The 18,705-nt window shown below is 44.8% G+C and overlaps 2 protein-coding genes across 5 annotated transcripts in view; one reads left to right on the top strand and one right to left on the bottom strand.

Moving 5' to 3' along the window:
* Positions 1-2,601: 2,601 nt before the first annotated feature.
* NUBP2 (NUBP iron-sulfur cluster assembly factor 2, cytosolic) lies at positions 2,602-18,666 on the bottom strand. Of its 4 annotated transcripts, none has more exons than XR_014518926.1 (7): positions 18,317-18,628; positions 12,979-13,097; positions 8,556-8,754; positions 7,183-7,337; positions 5,063-5,173; positions 4,091-4,382; positions 2,602-3,950 (listed from the first exon to the last, which is right to left on the bottom strand). XR_014518926.1 is itself a non-coding variant. In XM_083474551.1 (7 exons), exons 1-7 carry the CDS (start codon positions 18,333-18,335, stop codon positions 3,152-3,154), a joined length of 819 nt encoding a protein of 272 aa, XP_083330677.1. In that variant the 5' UTR covers positions 18,336-18,666; the 3' UTR covers positions 2,602-3,151. The 4 variants fall into 4 exon arrangements, 3 of the variants coding, with proteins under 3 accessions (XP_083330677.1, XP_083330678.1, XP_083330676.1); XM_083474551.1 differs by having other exon boundaries at positions 2,602-3,297; positions 4,313-4,382; positions 18,317-18,666; XM_083474552.1 differs by having other exon boundaries at positions 2,602-3,297; positions 4,313-4,382; positions 17,817-18,321.
* SPSB3 (splA/ryanodine receptor domain and SOCS box containing 3) overlaps positions 14,278-18,705 on the top strand; it is a gene marked incomplete at its 5' end in the record, with an annotated part of 17,213 nt that continues 12,785 nt past the window's right edge. The window contains one exon of the mRNA XM_083474461.1: positions 14,278-14,626. Within this exon, the coding sequence (XP_083330587.1) occupies positions 14,503-14,626 (124 nt within the window). The remainder of the gene's footprint in view (positions 14,627-18,705) is intronic.

Here is an 18,705-nt window from a genome sequence, read left to right as displayed (position 1 = left end):
GGCAGGTAAGCATGTTGGGGGAGGCTCCGATGTAGGAGGAAGATCCAATACATCTAGAAATGTAGGAAGCTGCCTTACCCTGAACCCAGACCATTAGTCCATCTAGCTCAGTATTGCCCACACTGACTGGCAGCAGCTCTCCACAGAGTTCCAGGCAGGGGTCTGGACCTGAGACCTTCTGCATGCATAGCAGATGCTCTGTGACTGTGCTAGGATGGATATGGTGTCAAAATCCCCATGGGAGCTTTTTGGCAGCTTTCCCCATGGATGCCACATGCTCTTATAAACCGCAACAGGGTTAATAAACTTTCAGAGCTACGGCAGAGCCTTTTGGTTTTTCTGATGCTGCTTCGTCTAAATAGGAACCACGAGATCTGAGCTATGGCTGTAATGTAGGTAAGTAGATAAAGCGAGCTGCTTCAAAACTTCTTGAGCCTGGAGAAAACAAATCAACGAGTGACACCAACAACATAAATACTGTGTTGTAAAAATCCTGAGACCAATCGCAATTCATTTCTCCATCTCACCCAGGCAGAATCTCTGGAGAGAAAGCAAAAGGTACATGAAGGATTGTCCCATTACGTTCAGACATCTCATTCAATTGGTGTGAATTCTGTTTACGAATACACAATCTTTGTTATGCTCCACCTCTGCTCTTGGAGGCAGTATGACTCTGAAGGCCAGTTGTTGGGAATTGCAAGTGGGAAGAGTGCACTCAGGTCCTGCTTATAGAATTGCAGAGTCGGAAGGGACCCTGGGGGTCATCTAGTCCAACCCCCCGCAATCTTTTTCCCAACATGGTGCTCAAACCCACGACCCTGAGTGCTTGTGGGCTTCCCAGTGGGGGAGCTGGTTGGCCCCTGTAAGAACAGGATGTTGGACTAGATGGGCCTTTGGCCTGATCCAGCAGGGCTCTTACGTTCTTAATGGAGCTTGCAGATAACTTCCTTCTGGATTTGCATCCAGAGAGGCATAGATTCCCCTCCCTTAGATCAGCCACGTTTTTGCAACAGCCTTTAAACAAGAAAATTGTGACCTCAAGCAGATGCTGACCATGGGACCCTCCTCTCCAGGCAGACATGCTATCACCTAAATTGCACTGCCAGATACAATAAAACGTTTAGTGCTTGGGAACCAGTCATGGCCAATCAAAATTCAGAAGATTTTTTATTTTTTTATCTCATTGACCTACAGTTCTAATCTGTTAGATGATACCATTCTAGATAGTCTAAGAAGTGCTGGTTGTGGAATTTCTGCTTTGGAGAATTGTGGTTATCAAAATTGTGCAATTAGATTTTATTTTTTCTGGTTGAGACGGCTGATTGATCTTATTGATTCAGAGATTGGAAATATCTCACACCTAATAGTGAACTCGGACGATGAGCATTGACAGAAATAAAGCTAAAACAGGCCTCACTGAGTCATGAGTATCTGCCTACTTGCAGGAGCCCCAAGAGTTGCAAAAGTACAGGGGGGAAATGCTTAACATAAATACAACCCCAACAAAAAATAAGAAGAAGCAGCTCAATCACCATGGAATATTGAATATCAGTTGTAAAGTCAGGAGAGGAAAATAACAATAAATATCTCATTGACCCGCAGTTCTAATCTGTTATTGATTATGTCATTCAAAATAGTCCAAGAAGTACTGGTTGTGGAATTCTGCTCTGGAGAATTGTAGTTATCAAAATTGTGCAATTAGATTTTATTTTTTCTGGTTGAGACTGCTGATTGACCTAAAATAAAGGCAGGAGAGGAAAATAGCAAGAAAGAGGGAGAGGAAGACTGGAACTGCCCTACCAGGTGGTTGGAACTTGGAAGCCCAATGTACAAAAGGGAACAAGTGTAGAGATCCCCAAACTCGGACCTATACAGATGCAACATGCGAGAGGTGAGAATGACACAGAGCAGGTGGAGGGCCCTTGGAGCTCCTTCATTAGCCCAGCAACCTCTCCTGCTCACCCATCTACTAAGGCTTGGGGATAAAAATCCCTCCTATTGGAGCATGGCATGTGTGCATGTACACATGTGGCATAAAGGATTGTGCAGTGGCCACCCCCTCGCTACCAGCTCTGGCCAAGCTCACTTGAGCCACACTCCCTGCTGGTGATCGGTCCCTGGATGTTTAGCAACAAGGTAACGCAGAACTTCAGGCAGCTGCTGAAATTATGGCACAAAAATATGGGGGACCCTTATTTTATACATTATTCTAAATAATACAGATTGACTGCTTGGTCAGAAAAATCTCTAAATGATGCATCTCTAAGCAGCAACAGTGGATTCCGTAACTCCCATCACTTGACAATCCCTAATTTTAGGCAAATGGCAGGACCTACAAATCCAAATTGAGGAGCTTGTGGGACACATACACACAAAAGCTAAGGCTGCTGGGGCTCCCAGTGCCACCTGCCCCCCCCCCAAATAATGCAAGCACTGATATAGACAAGGGTTCTTTAACTTTGGGTCCCCCATATGCTGCCAGGCACCAGGGATGATGGGAGTTGTAGTCCACCACATTTGGGCCGATGGGGCAAGACAACTCAGCCCTAAAACAAATAATGGGCATGCATGTTTTTTAAAAAAGCACATAGGTGTCTTGACTGCAGCAAATATGATTTATTGGATGTGGGTTGCTCAAGATGACCGACTCACAACTGAATTCTGCAGAGCAGTCAAGGAACTGCTGGCGGAGGCTTTTGCGAGGACTGCTGCATCACACAACACATGCTGAACTGAGTTCACAAGGTGGAAGGCAGGGAGTGCTAGAGTGCCAGCGTCCTACTGGTACTTCTCTGCTCTTTGGGTGTGTGTAAACTTCTCATTTGTCCTGCCTGAGCAAGGGAGCAGAAACACCATCTGGTTGAGATCTTGGCCTTGGAAAAAGGGCTAAAAACAAACAAATCCACCAATGGGTGTACCGCTCCAAAGCAGACACTGCAGTCACTCATACGGAAGGCAAACGTTGCTGCAGACAAGGCGCTGTGTTCTGCCCAAATCCAGCCCCTCTGAGTCTGTCGCTTTCCGAAAAGCCTTCCCCTGCCTTGCTGAGCCTTCTCAAAAGCCGCCCTGTTTCCTGGCCAGCTTCTCTCACTTCTCTTGGTGCAGCGAGGAAGATGCTGGGTGCCCGTCGATTGCGGCCCGTGCTTCCGGTTCAGGAGCTGCAAGCGGACGCCCCAGCCAAGATCTGCCGGGCGATGTCGGCGAGCACAGGGAACGTCAGGCTCTTGGGAAATTCCTGGAGGAAGTCTCTGCCTTGTTCCAAGCTCTGGCTGAGCTGGGGGTCCAGGGGCACGCACCCTGTGCAAGAAGGTGGGGTTGCAAGAAGGCAGGAGAGGTTTAAGAGGGAAGAGGGAGAGAAGGTGAAAAGAGGAAAGATGGGCAGGCTCTCCCATCTCCCAGACAACAGCTGTATACTGACCAGCAATGAAGCTCTAAGTACAGGGATGGGGAGCTTGTGGGCCCTTCAAAGGCTGTGGGGTTACACCTCCCATGATCCCTGACCAAGTTCTATGCCGGCTTGGGCTGATGGGAGTCCAACGACAACTGGGTCACAGGTTCCCTGTCTCAGCTGCATCCAGCTAAGAGATCAATTCCTTTTCTTGAGGGTGAAAGTCAAGACTAAAACTGTAAAAGATTCTGCTGCTACAGTGGGAGAGGAAGCCCCTTTGCAGAGGACGCGAGTCATCTGGCACTGGGCTCAGCAGCCGTTTCTGACACTTTGAATCACTGTGAGTTCGTACTGAATTGAAATTAATTGTTTGATTAATTTGTTTTGGGGTGGGATGGTTTTTTTTGCCTTATGGAGTTGTTGAGATGATTATAATCACTGTAATGTTTGCTAATTTTAATGTTATTGTCATCATTGTGACCTGCTTTGAGCTCAACGTGGTTACAGGAGAAGCGGAATTTGAGTATTCAATCATCAACTCAGTTTTCCCAGAGCGGTTCCTCTAGCTCAGTGTTCCCCAACCTTGGGCCTCCAGCTGTTTTTGGACTACAACTCCCATAATCCCTAGCTAGCAAGACCAGTGGTCAGGGATGATGGGAACTGTAGTCCAAAAACAGCTGGAGGCCCAAGGTTGGGGAACACTGCTCTAGCTGGCTCCTCTAGCTGACTCCATCTATTGCAGCTCTGTCCTCCTTTGCTTTGGATCTGTCCCGTGATGCCCCCTGTCAAGATCCAGACTGACACAGCCTTATGGCCGGGATCTTTCATAACCGTATTTAAAGTGTTATGTGGATATCAAAGTCACAAGAAAACCACCATCACTACTTTTAATGCTCTCCTAGAGGGTACTCCGGATAAACTCACCTAGGAATGGGACCTCGGCATGCTTGGCCAGCTCCTGTCCACCTCCTTTGGAAAAGACATTGGTGCATTCCTAGAACAGAAGAGGAAGCTTAATTCTAGAGGAAAAGTGGGGAGGAAATTCTGGAGGAAAGGTGGGGTGTAAATAAATTAATTCATATAAATACAGTGGTACCTCTAGTTGAGGACACGATCCGTTCTGGGGTGCTGTTCTTACCCCGAAAAGTCCGCAACTAGAGTGTCGCTTCTGCACAAGCGTGATAGAGCGCTTCTGCACATGTGTGAAGCGCGCAGAATGCTTCTGTGCATGCGGCAAAGCCCAGAAGTATACACTTCCGGGTTTGCCGCGTTCGCAAGCCGAAAAGACGCAACATGAACCTAACGCAACACGAGGTATGACTGTACGTATTTATATACCACTATATCATAAAGTGTCGGGAGTCCTGACTGGACTAGGATCATAGTGTCAGGAGTCCTGACTGGTTTTCCACCCTGCACCTGGTATTTACTTTCCAAAAAGAAAAAGACACATGAAATGTCAGCTCTATCTCTCACAAATATTATGCCATAAAGTTTGGCCTTTAGCAATTATTCCCCTTGGGAAAGCAGAAATGCTTGCAGAAGCTCCACCAGAGGACACAACCCTAAACTTGCTCCTACAATCAGGTTTTTTAAAAATCACTCCAACGGCCACCAATCTCAGCTCTTAATAAATTTGCGCACGCTGAGCTTAGCTCAGCCTCTGGCTCTTACCAAACAGTGTGGGCAGACGAAGCCGCTCATGTTCTCCACGATCCCAAGGACCCGTAAGCCTGTCTTCTTGCAGAAGGTCAGCTCTCGCCTCACGTCCCCCACGGAAACAGCCTGAAGAAAGAAGAGAATCTTGAGTAATACAGTGGTAATAGGGCGGCAGCAGGAAACAAATCTGAGCAATAGGCAAACAGGTCTGGCAAAGTGAGCAACCTTTTCAGCGGCCACAAATGTGTTATTTTCACAGCAAATCTCAAAACTGTAGAGAATTTTCATACGACACTGGAAGCTGCCTCATACCAAGTCAAGCTGCATTGGTTCTTTGATCCAAAGCTGTCATATGCACCAGTGAGCATTTAGCAGCAATTTCCTTGAAAGCTGAAAGTTGAGCTGGATGCATGGTTGGTTTGGACATAGGAATCTGCCTCATGCCCTTCTAGCTCAGTATTGTCCGCTCTGACTGGCAGCAACTCTCCAGGGTTTCAGGAAAGTTTCTCTTCCGGTTCTACCTGCAGATGCCAGGGAATAGACCTGGGACCTTCTGCACGCAGAGCAAGTGCTGTACTACTGTGCTACAATGGATGTGGTTGCCAAACCCTATGTTTTAAAAAACTAATAGCTGTGTTGTCATGATGGACAGATAGTTTATAACTAATCTATGCAATAGATGCCGAGTACTGTATTATACAAGCCAACTGTAGCGCAGGGGAGAAACTTTATCCAAAAATGTCTCTTGTGGCTATAAGAGCACCCCCTGGTGTCCATACACGGCTACAGAAATTGCCTTTGAGAAATAACACCTAGAGCACATTGATTCCCCCTCCCCTATATAAAATGATCAAAGCCAATATTTTCAGGATCCTCAAATAAAATTTTCAGTATCCTGCCGTGCCATGATGCTAGTTTGTGTTCATCTGAAAGTCTTGGCGATTCAATGTGCCCAGCAAAATGCTTGAAGGGCAACTTCGGAGAGAATAGCCCAGAACCCAAAAAAGCAGTAACTCTGATGCTATAATCAGAATCACCCCAAGTGACTTATGTTGTAAACTACCTAGAAGTATATAACATGAGAAAATAGATAGCTAAGATGTGGAACCAAGACATATTTTATGAGAACTAAGGACAATGGTTAAAAAGGGGGATAAATTTAGGGGGAAAGGGAATCATTTAGTGAATTTTAGAGACACAAATATCCAGTTTGCAACGAATGCTATGACAAACCATGGTTTAGTGCAAACAGCCAATGGTGTGGGTTCCCGGAGTGAAGACCATAGGCACAGAGTAACCATTCCTGCCTCATCTCCTGGTCCTGCTGCTGCCCTGCTATATGGCGTCAAGTCATTGTTCAGCTTTTGGCTCCAAGGAGCAGGGCAGCAGCAGGAGTGAACGAGGAACTCGCTCCAGGAACTCACATATTGGTTTGCTTGCACTAAGGCATGGTTTGGCTCATATTACAGTGGTGCCTCGCAAGACGAAATTAATTCGTTCCGCGAGTTTTTTCGTCTAGCGAATTTTTCGTCTTGCGAAGCACGGTGTCGGAAAAGTTTTGGAAAAGCTTCAAAAATCACCAAAAACCTCAAAAAAGGCTACCACACCGCGTTCTATGAGTTGCTCCTCAAAGTCAAGTCGCAACTGTATTAACGGTGTTAAGAAAAAGGAAACAAACTTGCAAGACGTTTGAGCTGCGAAGCAGCTCAAAAACCGCAAAACCCTTTCGTCTAGCAAGTTTTTCGTCTTGCGAGGCATTCGTCTTGTGGGGCACCACTGTACATACAGAGTCAGTTTATTGAACCAAGTCCACATTTATACTTTATGATGAAGTCACACAAATTATAGTGCAAGTTGGCATTTTCAATCTAGAGCTTTCAAAAAGCTACACATATATTTTATAAAATTTATTTAGATGCCCCTTAAGTTTTGATTATAGACACTTCCAGTTTAAAGATTTGTAGGTGTGTAATTAACTGTGTGCGCACGTTTGTGTGTAGCTATTATTATTATAGTTGCTTTGTTCCTATTATTTGTCACTTTTGTACAGGTGCGTAATAGTTTTTTTTTTAATTAAAAATTGCAGGAAAACCCAAGAAATTAAAAGACAAGAAAAAGAGAGAAGTCATCTGTACCTGCGGTGTTGTAACAAGAATTGCCCCAAGAGGCTTATAAGGCCGAAGGGATTCTACGGTGGAGATATGCTCATCGGATGTGCCCGGGGGTGTATCCACAATCAAGAAGTCAAGTTCTCCCCAGGTGACATCGGACACAAACTGCTTGATCAAAGCTATAAAGAAGTATAGAATGGGAAAGTATATTGGAATGCATCCAACTAAGTTCTACTGAGCAGCCCCCACTGAAATGAATGAACCTGAGTTAATCATGTCCGTTCATTTCAATGAATCTGCTCCAAGTAGAACTTAGCGTTGGAATGAAGAAGTGAATGGACAAAGATCACACAATGGGAGGACCCACACAGACACAATTCACACAATAACCCCGTGGTGACAGGAGCAGGTCCCCCACATACCCCTGTCCGGGATGAAGACAGGAAATGGGCGGAGGCGATGGGGGCGTGGCCAAAGACCGGTCTGCCTTAGGACACATTAAAGCAGCGTAACCCTCCATGTCGTCTGCTCACTTCTTCCGGTGACATTGCTATCTGCAGACCCTGTCCATACAAACCTACCCAAATCTAAAGATCTTCCAAAGATGCGCTTGTTTATGTCCCACCAATATCAAAGGCTTGTTTGCACAGGACAGGAGGAGACTCAAGAGAAGGCCTCTTCATGGCTGTGTTCAAACTCTGGAACTCCCTTGCAACGGAGAACTAACTGGGCAATCCCTTTTTAAAAAGTGACCTGCAATTTAATCAAGTTTCCTTTGTTGATACTTGTTTTAAATTGGCAGCTGTGATGTTGTTGTTTCTAATTGACTGTTTTTTCCTGCTCTTATTTTGTTTGTCGCCGCTTCTTGATTATGGTTGTGAGCTGCCCCTGGGGTGCCATGCAGAAAGGCGAGGACTAAATGGCATGTGTTTTCTGAGCACATGGCCCCAAGCAGGGATTTCGAAGGGATTCAGAAGGACGGTGGTGACATTCATTTAGGGTCACCCAAGTCACTTGCCACCCATGTAGACCCTGTGCTAGTCCTCTGTCCTCCCGCAGGAGCTGGGAACTGCCAGCTGGATGCACGGAACAAGAGGTCATGAAGGAAAAACAACATGGCAGAACTGTACCTCCCAGTGCATGTTCAGAGTGCGAAGAGCTAACTTGGAGCACTGTTGCCTGGAGGAGATTCTTACTCATTGTAGGCAGCACACTTGGAAACAGGGACGTGTGCTACCCAGTTGCAAATAGGTCACTTGCTTTGCTGCCCGGGGGGGATGGACAATAAACCTCCAGGCCACTGAGTTCAAAAGGTGGTTGCCCCCAAGACTGACTGGCTTAGGCCAAATATCACTAACAGGGGCATGCGGGTGAGTAAACATTTGTATCTTCCATACCATTTTTCTTTGGTCCTCTCCATATTACGGCATCATCTGGCTTTTCCAGAAGGAAGCCAATGGACATGACGGCAATGCTTTTGTCTTGGCCAACGAAGACCGGCACCCAGCCACCGTCGCACTGGTGAACATCTCGGTCCTGCACATTGAGCATGCGCGGGATGCTGGGGCCACAGAGGTCTACGTCCAGGATCCCGACCTGCATTGGGAAGACAAATGGGGAGGCCCTGTTCAGTAAAAAAACAACAACAACTAAAAAAAGCAACTTGCAAGCCCAGGGTATCAAACCTTTCTCCGGACATGGCACAGCAGGCCGAGGAAAGGTAGGTGAAAGCTGCAGGAAGGGATAAAGTTGAATTCTATCACTGTAACATTCTGCAATGGTAGGCAATCAAGCCCTTCAATGTAGCGGCACTGATGACCAGGAAGGGAGTGATTTTGCCTCCACATCAGGGTGCTGGCCTGGAATGAAAACTGCTCTGTCTACCTCATGACTCTTACCTACTTTAATCCCCCTACCCTTGCTCCCTGATAAAATTGGTGTGGTCTTGGAGGACTAAATTTTTTGCTTTTTGGGTGGGGAGGGGAGGCTGGATTAGATTCCCAGGCTGGTGTGTGTGTGTTTACCTGCCCTGGCATTCAGAATGTGCAGATCAGATCAGTACAGCCATATGTAAAGGTAAAGGGACCCCTGACCGTTAGGTCCAGTCGTGGCCGACTCCGGGGTTGTGGTGCTCATCTCGCTTTATTGGCTGAGGGAGCCGGCATACAGCTGGGTCACGTGGCCAGCATGACTAAGCTGCTTCTGGCGAACCAGAGCAGCGCACAGAAACGCCATTTACCTTCCCGCCGCAGCGGTACCTATTTATCTACTTGCACTTTGACATGCTTTCGAACTGCTAGGTTGGCAGGAGCAGGGACCGAGCAATGGGAGCTCACCCCATCGTGGGGATACGAACCGCCGACCTTCTGATCGGCAAGCCCTAGGCTCTGTGATTTAACCCACAGCGCCACCCGCGTCCCTACAGCCATATGTACCTACCTACAAAACCAGGAAATGGTGCTTGCTGGAAGCAGCTCATTAGTCAGCTGATCACCAGAAACCCCTCCTGCCTCCCATTCCCATTGAGCCTCCTGCATTTCTGATGGGTCAACAGCCTTCTAGGCATCCATGACAGAGCGGTCCATGAATGGGCAGCGCACTATAGGCTAGAGAAGGGGAACATCTGGTTCTAGTGTCAGGAGGGAGAAAAATGTTTCCCTATTCACTTTTCTATGTGATGCATGATTTCATACACTTCATAGAGTCATAGAATTGTAGAGTTGGAAGGGACCCTGTGGATCATCTAGTCCAATCCCCTGCAATGCAGCTGTCTCATACGGGTATCAAACCTGCAACTATTATGTCACATCTTACCAAGCCTCCCCAAACGCTGCAACCTTTTTCTCAAGGGTTCGGCTCCATCTCTTCTTAGCTCTTTCCCAAATGAGACCATGGGGAGGGGACTTGAACCTGGGACTACCCATGGACTGAACCTCTGATGTTTCACTGGGTTACAGTTCCACAGGGAGGCCTTACCTGTCCTCACCATAGACTCTCTCCTTAGCCTCCTATCTCCCCGGATAGTCCTGGGCAATTTCATTTCCAAGCAGGCCATGTCAAGCCACATGGGCCTCTGGGGAGGGAGCAAGTCAGACAGGGAGGGGAGTGAGAGGCAACGGGATGGAGGCGGAAATTTTCCATCATGGAATTTTATCCCACTGCTAGATTTTTCACTTCCATATCTAAAAAACACAGTTTCGTAAACATTCATTAGTAACATAATGAATGGATACAAACCTGTAAGGTTTTGTAGACAGTTTCAGGGATATAATTAACTTTTCCCCCCTCCAGGTGACTCTCCCTATGGAGCACCCAGGCACATGCAGTAAATTTAAATGCTTACCTCCTTTGGGTGTGTGTGTAAAAATTAATGTTAAACAGTGTCGCTGTCTTACCATGCTAATAGCACTGCGTAGGTGTTGGTATCGGAGTTGGTGCTCAAAACCTTCTAAGTGTGGGTTTCAGCAACAATTTACCCACTGAAATTGCCCAGTGGTTTTTTTTTAATAAAAAACCATATTTTTATTAAAGGTTTCTTAGTTTACAAAAATACGTGCATGGTCTCTTTTTTTTCCAAGCTGCATTTTCTACATTTGTAGTCATACATTTGTTGTGATACAGTAGTGTTACACACAGTGTTAGGTTAGGAAGAAAAGAGGGGGAGAAGGAGGGAATGGTGAGTGGGGTCGGGTGGCAATGTTTCTATTCTACTTAGTGTATGTGTGGGGTTTTGTCTCAGTGTCACTTGTGTGGGTTCTCTTACTATTTGCTTGTTGTATTTCCTTGGTGGTGAGAGAAGTTGGGGGTGGCCTAAGGTGTGGTTGGTTGTCTTTGGTTGGCTGTAGTGAGATTTCCTTTGTGTGAGAGTGGGGTATGTGAGTGGGTGTTTTTGGATCAGGTTAGCCAGATTGATTCGTATGCTGTTGCGGATTCTTGTTGCTGGGCCTAGTGTTTATTTGAGGACCCATGAAAACCAGTGTGCGGTGACCCGAAGTCTGGAATGAATGAGAAAGTAGCCCTGTCCACTCATTTCCTGACGCTCATGGAAGGACGTGCTCGCTGGGGCCTCTGACTTCATACAGTTCCCAACAGCCCACCCAGGGAGCTGACAGGAGTACAGCAGACTCCCCCTGAAGCCCCCCCCCCCATGCCTAAGCACCTGGAAGAATGAAGAGGTGGGATGTTGGGAACTCAATAGAAGGGGAGGGTCAAAGAGCACAGCCTGGCCCATACCCCTCACGTAATGGGGACTTCATGAAGGGGAGCACCTGAAACCCTAAACCCAGTCCCACACAGTTAATCCCCTTTGTCTCTCTTCCTCCAACCAAAGTTTCCATTTACCAACTCTAATTCTGCTCTGTCTTCCAACTCCCTGACCCCATACTCCATGGGCTCTCCCCTTCAAACATACAACATAAGGAGTGGATAAAATACCAGTAACACTGAGTCATTTCAATGGTGTAATTAACTCCCCGCACCCCAGCAAATACAGCTAATTTAATTTCTTAGCCTGGGGGGGTAGGAACAAGCTCAAATTAATGTTACAGTTTTGAGGGCCTTCGTTTTTGCTTCTTGAGAAGTAAACAATGCACACAGGCATATACTGCCGAGTGGTCATGTTCTTAGATATCTTTAGTTATTCTGAAAAAAACCCCTAAAACCCAAAACTAAAACCAATTTGCATGTAAAGCTCCAGCTTTGTTAGACTACAACGTTTAGACCACATTAACTGCACTGTTATTGATTCTTCTTGTCCCCAAATATTTCAAATACTTCTGAGTATTGAAAAAACCCAAGAGATGAATACATAATATTAAGGCATACTTGTCTAGATTTGTTTGCTGATTAAAGTTCAGCTGCCTTAGCACTCTGGAATTCCCCCCTCCCATTTTTCAGAAAAACCACATCACTAGGGCCAGCAGGATCCCACCAGTTCCACTTTGAAGTTCGGTCACCTGACATCATGGTGACATTGGGCAACTGGTGAGTTGGAAGCCCTGCTCATCTGTCGAAGTGACTCGCAGGGGGTGGGGGGTGCTAGGGATCCTGTTCCCTAAGCCTCTTCAAAGAGTTCAGGGTGGTATACATGAAGGCTTATCCCCAAGAAAAAATGTGTGGAATGGCGGTACATTAGACTGGGAGACGGCATATGGGCCAGGACCGCTACAATCACTGCTAAGCAGGGACCTGGGTACTTTGGGTTCACATTCAATCTTTGCTTTGAGTCCTGGAAGACCTGCTCCCTGTCTTGCAGGCCTCTTCCCACCTGGCCTGAGAGGGCAGGGCCTTCACTGATTCCAGCTGCAAAAGCCGAGGCTGCTGAAGAGGCCAGAGACCATCATGGCTGTTTCTTAGTGCAGACCCAAGTCATTGAGCCCCCATGAACCACCACTGGCAGCAACAGCAGCAGACATGTTCTATGCTTATGATAATAGTTTATTCTCTTTTTGATTATGCTGTTTTAAATGTGCATTCTATATTGGACTTCCTTTAGGAATGTTTTCTTTTGAAACGTTTAAGAAAACTTTGCCATTGTCCCCTTTGCCGCTTTAAATGTGCATTCTTGTAGTTGATCTCCTTTGTAAAGTTTTATTTTGAAATCTTCAAGATAATATTTTAGTTTCCTGTTAACTATGTTGCTCTGAATGTATGCTCTGACTTTCTTCATTGATGTTTGATTCTGGATTGTTTTATTTGATGTTTTAATGTAGGCTGTAAGCCGCTTTAAGGTCCCTCCCCCGCTTAAAACTATAAAGCAAACAGAAATGAAATGAATAACAACAATCCAGTGCTCTAACCACTATACCACATGGTGCATACCTTTTTCCCAGTGTGATGCAGAGCCAAAGCCAGCTCCGTTGAGATGGTGCTCTTCCCTACGCCCCCTTTCCCCGATAGCACCACGACAATGTGCTGGACCCCAGCCAGGTTACCTCCATCTGTAAGGGACAAGAGGTGAGGAAACGGTTATTGTTCCGTCTGATTTCCAATGTTCTGGTTGCACGTGAGGTTGCTTATGTGCATAAAATGGCATCTGTCAGGCACAAAAGGAAGGTATTTGGCAGGTGAGGGATGAGGGTGTGGGGGAACCCAAGTTTGCAAAAGTACCATACTTTTCTTTTAATAGGGGAAAACCCTAAGGTGGGAGAAATATGCAATACAGCCGAGGACAGAGTGAGCTCTGTGGTCATTTATTTATTATCTGTTAAATTTGTTAGTTGCTTAGCCTTTTCCAAGGCAACCCAAAGCAACGTATAGCCAAGCAAACAACCCACACCCTGATACATTAAAACCAACATGGTTTCTCTATAAAATGCTTAGAAATGAATGCTGCAGGTTGCTTTAAAAATAAAGTGTGGATAGCCAGATGGGCGGGGTAATAATAATAATAATAATAATAAAATTATTATTATTTAAAAACAACCAAAGTAGGTCAAAAGAAAGAACAATAAACAATCTTAAACATATTCTGCTGATTTCCATAGACATTACAGTGGTACCTCAGGTTACATATGCTTCAGGTTACAGACTCCGCTAACCCAGAAACAGTACCTCGGGTTAAGAACTTTGCTTCAGGATGAGAACAGAAATCGTGCCCCGGCGGCGCGGCGGCAATAGAAGGCCCCATTAGCTAAAGTGGTGCTTCAGGTTAAGAACCGTTTCAGGTTAAGAACGGACCTCCGGAACAAATTAAGTACTTAACCCGAGGCACCACTGTACTTCAAAGTATGATTTCAATGTATGAAACTGCATACGTTGCCACAAAAGCCACCTTTTCATTTTCTCCCTCATAGAATCATAGAGTTGGAAGAGACCATCGAGTCCAACCCCCTGCCAAGCAGGATTAAGTGTTTAATGTACAGGTTCCTCGATTAAGTGTTTAATGTACAGGTTCCCACAATGTTTGAAGCCAAAATCTGTTATGAATTGCAAATTCATCCAAGCGCCCAACACATTTCCCCCCCATTTGTATTAGCAATTCTCTCAATTCAGACCTCCACTTGCACTAACTAGTTGTGGCATTTTGGCTTATGACAGTTGGAAGCCAAATTCCATAGTGATTAGAATTCCAGGACACCTCAGTCACTGGCTTCTGTAGTAACAAAGCCATCCAGGATGTCTCCCATTGTAAAATGTAAACACAGCCATTAAGTGATCATAGACTCGTGAGGCAAAAAGGTGAATAAGGATGGACAACTTGAGTCACCCAGGAATTTCCTGCACCTTCACACAGCCAGGCTGAGGGAACATCTTAATAAGGCTTAAGTTCCCCAACCGTATCAGAAGCAGAAGACACTTATCTCCTCAGCGGAGGATTTTGGACATTTAAAAGGATATTAAAAGATGGATACTGAGGAAGAGAATTCTTGGCACCCTGTGGGGGATCAAAATCAATCGAAGCAACAAGATTCCCTGGAGATGGAGCCAACCATGACCTTGGCAGATGTCATTAGGAAGTCCACGAAAGGTAACACCGGGGTGATCTTTCCCCCTTTCCTACTGCTAAAATGGCTATTAATATTAAAATATTAATACTTATTGAGAAAGGCATGAGGTCATGTTGAATATTAGAAGCTTGCTTGTCAGCTGTCATCAACAGAGAGAGTGTTCTGGGTGACATTTAGTTCTCTTATTGGTGAACAGACAAGAGAGAGGGAACGTGGCGACGGAGTAGCAAAGATCAGTTTGCGCAAAGGGGCCCCCAAGCTACAAAATTAAGATGGCCTCCCTCTAATTTTTATCCCAACTTTCCTTTAAGGAGCTATGGTGGGAAACATGATCCCTATATCTTTTTTAAAAAACCACACACACACACACACACACACACACACACACACAATATTACACAATATTGTTATTTGTATACAATACAATGCATTTTATAAATCATCATGGTATAAAAATAGCACACACAGAGTTTTTATTTCTTCTCTACACTGCCTTGATATCTTATGATATGGTGGTACAGAAATACTTTTATAAATATAATAAATAGGGTTGTATCCAATGCTAGTCCTACTCAGAGTAGACTCACTGAAATGAATGGCCATGACCAACGTAGGTCCATTCATTTCATTGGGTCTACTTCTGAGTAGAACTTGGTTGGATACAACCCACAATCTAAGGCTTATTCTTATGGTTTCTTATACTAGTAATATAAAGATGTCAATAAATATTTGTACAATGCACCAGTAAATATGCACAGGCAATTAAAAGGACAAGATAATTATGAGTGGGTAATTAAAAGGACAAGATAATTATAGATCTGTTCTTGAACTACTCAGATACTAATATCACCTTCCTATCTTTTGTCAAATAATGTATTGATTAACTCTATAAATTTGTTTAGACTATTTCCTGACCTGAAATTCTTAATCTCTCAGTTACAAAACTCCAGCTATTAATCACCTCTTTGGCCTGTGCTTCCGCCTCAAACATAGTTGTCTTGTCATATCTATTACCTATAATAGACTCTTCCCCTCACAACAGCTCTGTGAAGTACGTTAGGCAAAAAGACATTGAGTGATCAAGATTTATCCAGTAATGTTTATACCTGAACATGAATCTCCCAAGTCAGAGACTTAACACTCCAATCAATTAGGAGAATCTAACTGTAAAAAGTGAGTCGTTCCACACAGAAATAAGTTATTTTTACACTTAACTTTATGTAATGATGATGAGAGATATATAATATAGACACAATTTCAATAATCCTTCAGTCTTGGAAGTTAGGAAAGTATTATCCCCTTATTGCAGATGCAAAGACAATGAGAGAGTAGCTTGCCTAAGGCAACCTAGAGAGTTTGTGGCAGATAAGGATGGAAACAGGAACTTCCTCATTCATCCCTGAGACTCTTAGTCTGCAAGTCTTATGTACACTTTCCTGGAAGCAAGCCTCAACGAACACCATAAAACATCTGAATAAATATGCATAGACTTGTACTGTCGGTCACTGTTACACTTAACCATATGATTAAAAAAATACTATCAAATGGCTAGTGTGTTAATACCCCCCTTTCGAAAGCACAAGCCAAATTTTATATAGCAAATGTAAAAAGTCTACTGGGAAAGCTTGATTATTTAAATTTTATTTCTATATACTTTATTTCACTATGACTAATAGTTATAAAACCCAAAAGTGGAAACTGATATAATAATAATTTTCATAGTATGTTATTTGTTGGGTTTTAATTAAGTTGGGTTTTATTGATTTATACTCCCCCCCCCCAATCTCTCAACCTATTTGTTATCTAATGTCCATTTCCCATATTATATACCACAATGTCCTAAACTGAACCGATTTGGAATGCTCTGCCCTGCATTTAATAGAATAATAGAACCATAGATGGAGCCAGAGTCAATGACAGGCAGGATCAACTAATTCCTCTTTAGTCCCCATCCTCCTCCCTGCTGAGTTCTACAATAGCAACATGGAGATCAAGGCTGAGGAAGCTGACTAGCAGTGCTGTCCACCTGGGCTGGTTACATATAAGAAGGCAGGGGAACTGTGGGCTGCTTGACAGCAGACAAGAGTTTGGCAGGGCAGATCCCCATTTGTCCCTCCACAGTCTACAATGCAAGGCCTAAGCTTCCAAAAAACACTGCATGCCAAAGGCAAGTCCTTCTGCCAACATTCAAATCTTGCATTCATAGGTGCTAACTTGAATAAAATATATTTTTTTTGGGGGGGGGCTGTTTCTGCCCTGGGGGGGTTCTGCTCTGCCCCCCTACACTTCTGCAGAGCACACCTTCTTCCACTGTGCACAACTGGGCACTGGTCTCTCCTCCCCCCGTCCCTACGTAAGTACCTTGTTTAAATTACAGTGGTACCACTACTTGCGTTCACCTCCGGTTACGTATCCTTCGGGATATGCACGCGGCAAACCCAGAAGTGTTTTTCTAGGTTTTGCCACACATTCATGCGCAGAAGCACTATATTGTGCTGCGTGCATGTGCAGAAGTGCTATATAGCGCAGCACGCGTGCGCAAAACACACACCTCCAGTTGCGGAAACCTTGGGATTTAAGTGTTTTAAGACATGACATTTCAATAGCGTGCACTTACTGAATTAAGGACTTACAATTTAAAGCACTGAAAATTGTTAAGATTAATCTTAGCGCATGTGAAGAACAAAAGTATATGTCAGGGTGGGGAACCTTTGGCCCCCCATCATCCCTAACCATCAGTCATTTTGGTGAGGGCTGATGTGAGTTGGAAGTTCAGCAACATCTGGAGGGCCAGCTGTTTCTCACACACCAGACCAACAGGAAGTTGAATATGAACCTAAACTCTTCATTTTCTAAGTGGCTCTGAAATGCAGAAACTGCACAGTGGCAACTTTGATCAGTGGTAGAGTAAGCTGTCCTGCCAGGCTTAGTTACATCACTTCTACCCGCCTTGGGAAAAGAGGTAATAAAGCCTCTTGTTGTACACAGTCTACCTGAGAAGCTCAGCACGTGAAGAGGTTTGAGCTGGTTGCTCAGGCCACATGGATCATAAGCCACTCTTGTGTTCCTATATCAATAATTTAGGAACTTTCACCACTTTGTAACTAAGCTAAGTTGTATTGCCTGTGCAACTTTTCTGACTGATGTATGGAAATGCACATGAACCTGACCTTTGAAGGGTTTGTAAGTAAACCATTTTTTAAAACTTACCAAACATGTAGTTGTCTTCTTATGCTGGGGTAAGAGGGAAACTTTAGAAAGAAACTTTTAAAGGGGACATTTTAGAACTCACTTGGAGGGACATATTTTAAAGATCTAACAACCTGTATTTCCGTGCTTTACTTTGCTGCATATTTAGTGGCTTTAAACCTCTGCTGGGGTTTTCTCACTGTAGAGCACCTTCCCCAAACTTGGATCTTGGCACATCCCCCACCCCTCTCTCTTTTGCACCAGCACAACTGTCATTAGCCTCAACTAAGGAAGAAAGCTGTAATCCAGCAACGTCTGGAGGGCAGGTTCAACATCATTGCTCTTATTTCTTTGGAAAAAGTTCCTGTGCTTTAACAGCAGATAGACATCTGACAGGCGCAGATTATCCCATTGTTGCTGAACATCTGCTTCTCCACAGATGTTAAAAAGCGCAGGAAGCCTAGTTAACATCCAATCACCTTCCCCAGCGACCATGCCTTCAAAGCCCATCAATTACTCACCCTCTGCGGCTTCCTCCATGTTGCTTCAGCAATCCTCACCACTTCCGACTTCGTCAGATGATTGACATGCACCTTGACGAATGAACTGACAACGGGAGTTTGCTTTGCCCGTACTCTAACGAGTGACATCAATCTTGTTCAATGAAGAGGCAGCTGGGGGATCACGTTGCCCGCCTTTGTTCGGTCCTCGACTGAGTGACGTAAACTTTAACCAATAGAAAGTCACCAGGGACTCTTCGGCTGCCTCCTGTCCTATGAGACAGCACTCACCTTACCCATTGACTCTTCCTTCTCAGCCAATCATATCTCGGAGACCGCCTTCTCTCTCTCTCTCTCTCTCTCTCTCTCTCTCTTTTTTTAATTGGGTGAGAAAATCTCCACCTCCTTGT

Source organism: Podarcis liolepis (genome assembly GCF_965112155.1).
Source record: "Podarcis liolepis genome assembly, chromosome: 14".
In the NCBI taxonomy this organism is placed as follows: domain Eukaryota; kingdom Metazoa; phylum Chordata; class Lepidosauria; order Squamata; family Lacertidae; genus Podarcis; species Podarcis liolepis.
The sequence above is the reverse complement of the archived record's forward strand: the minus strand, read 5'-3'. Positions and strand labels throughout refer to the sequence as shown.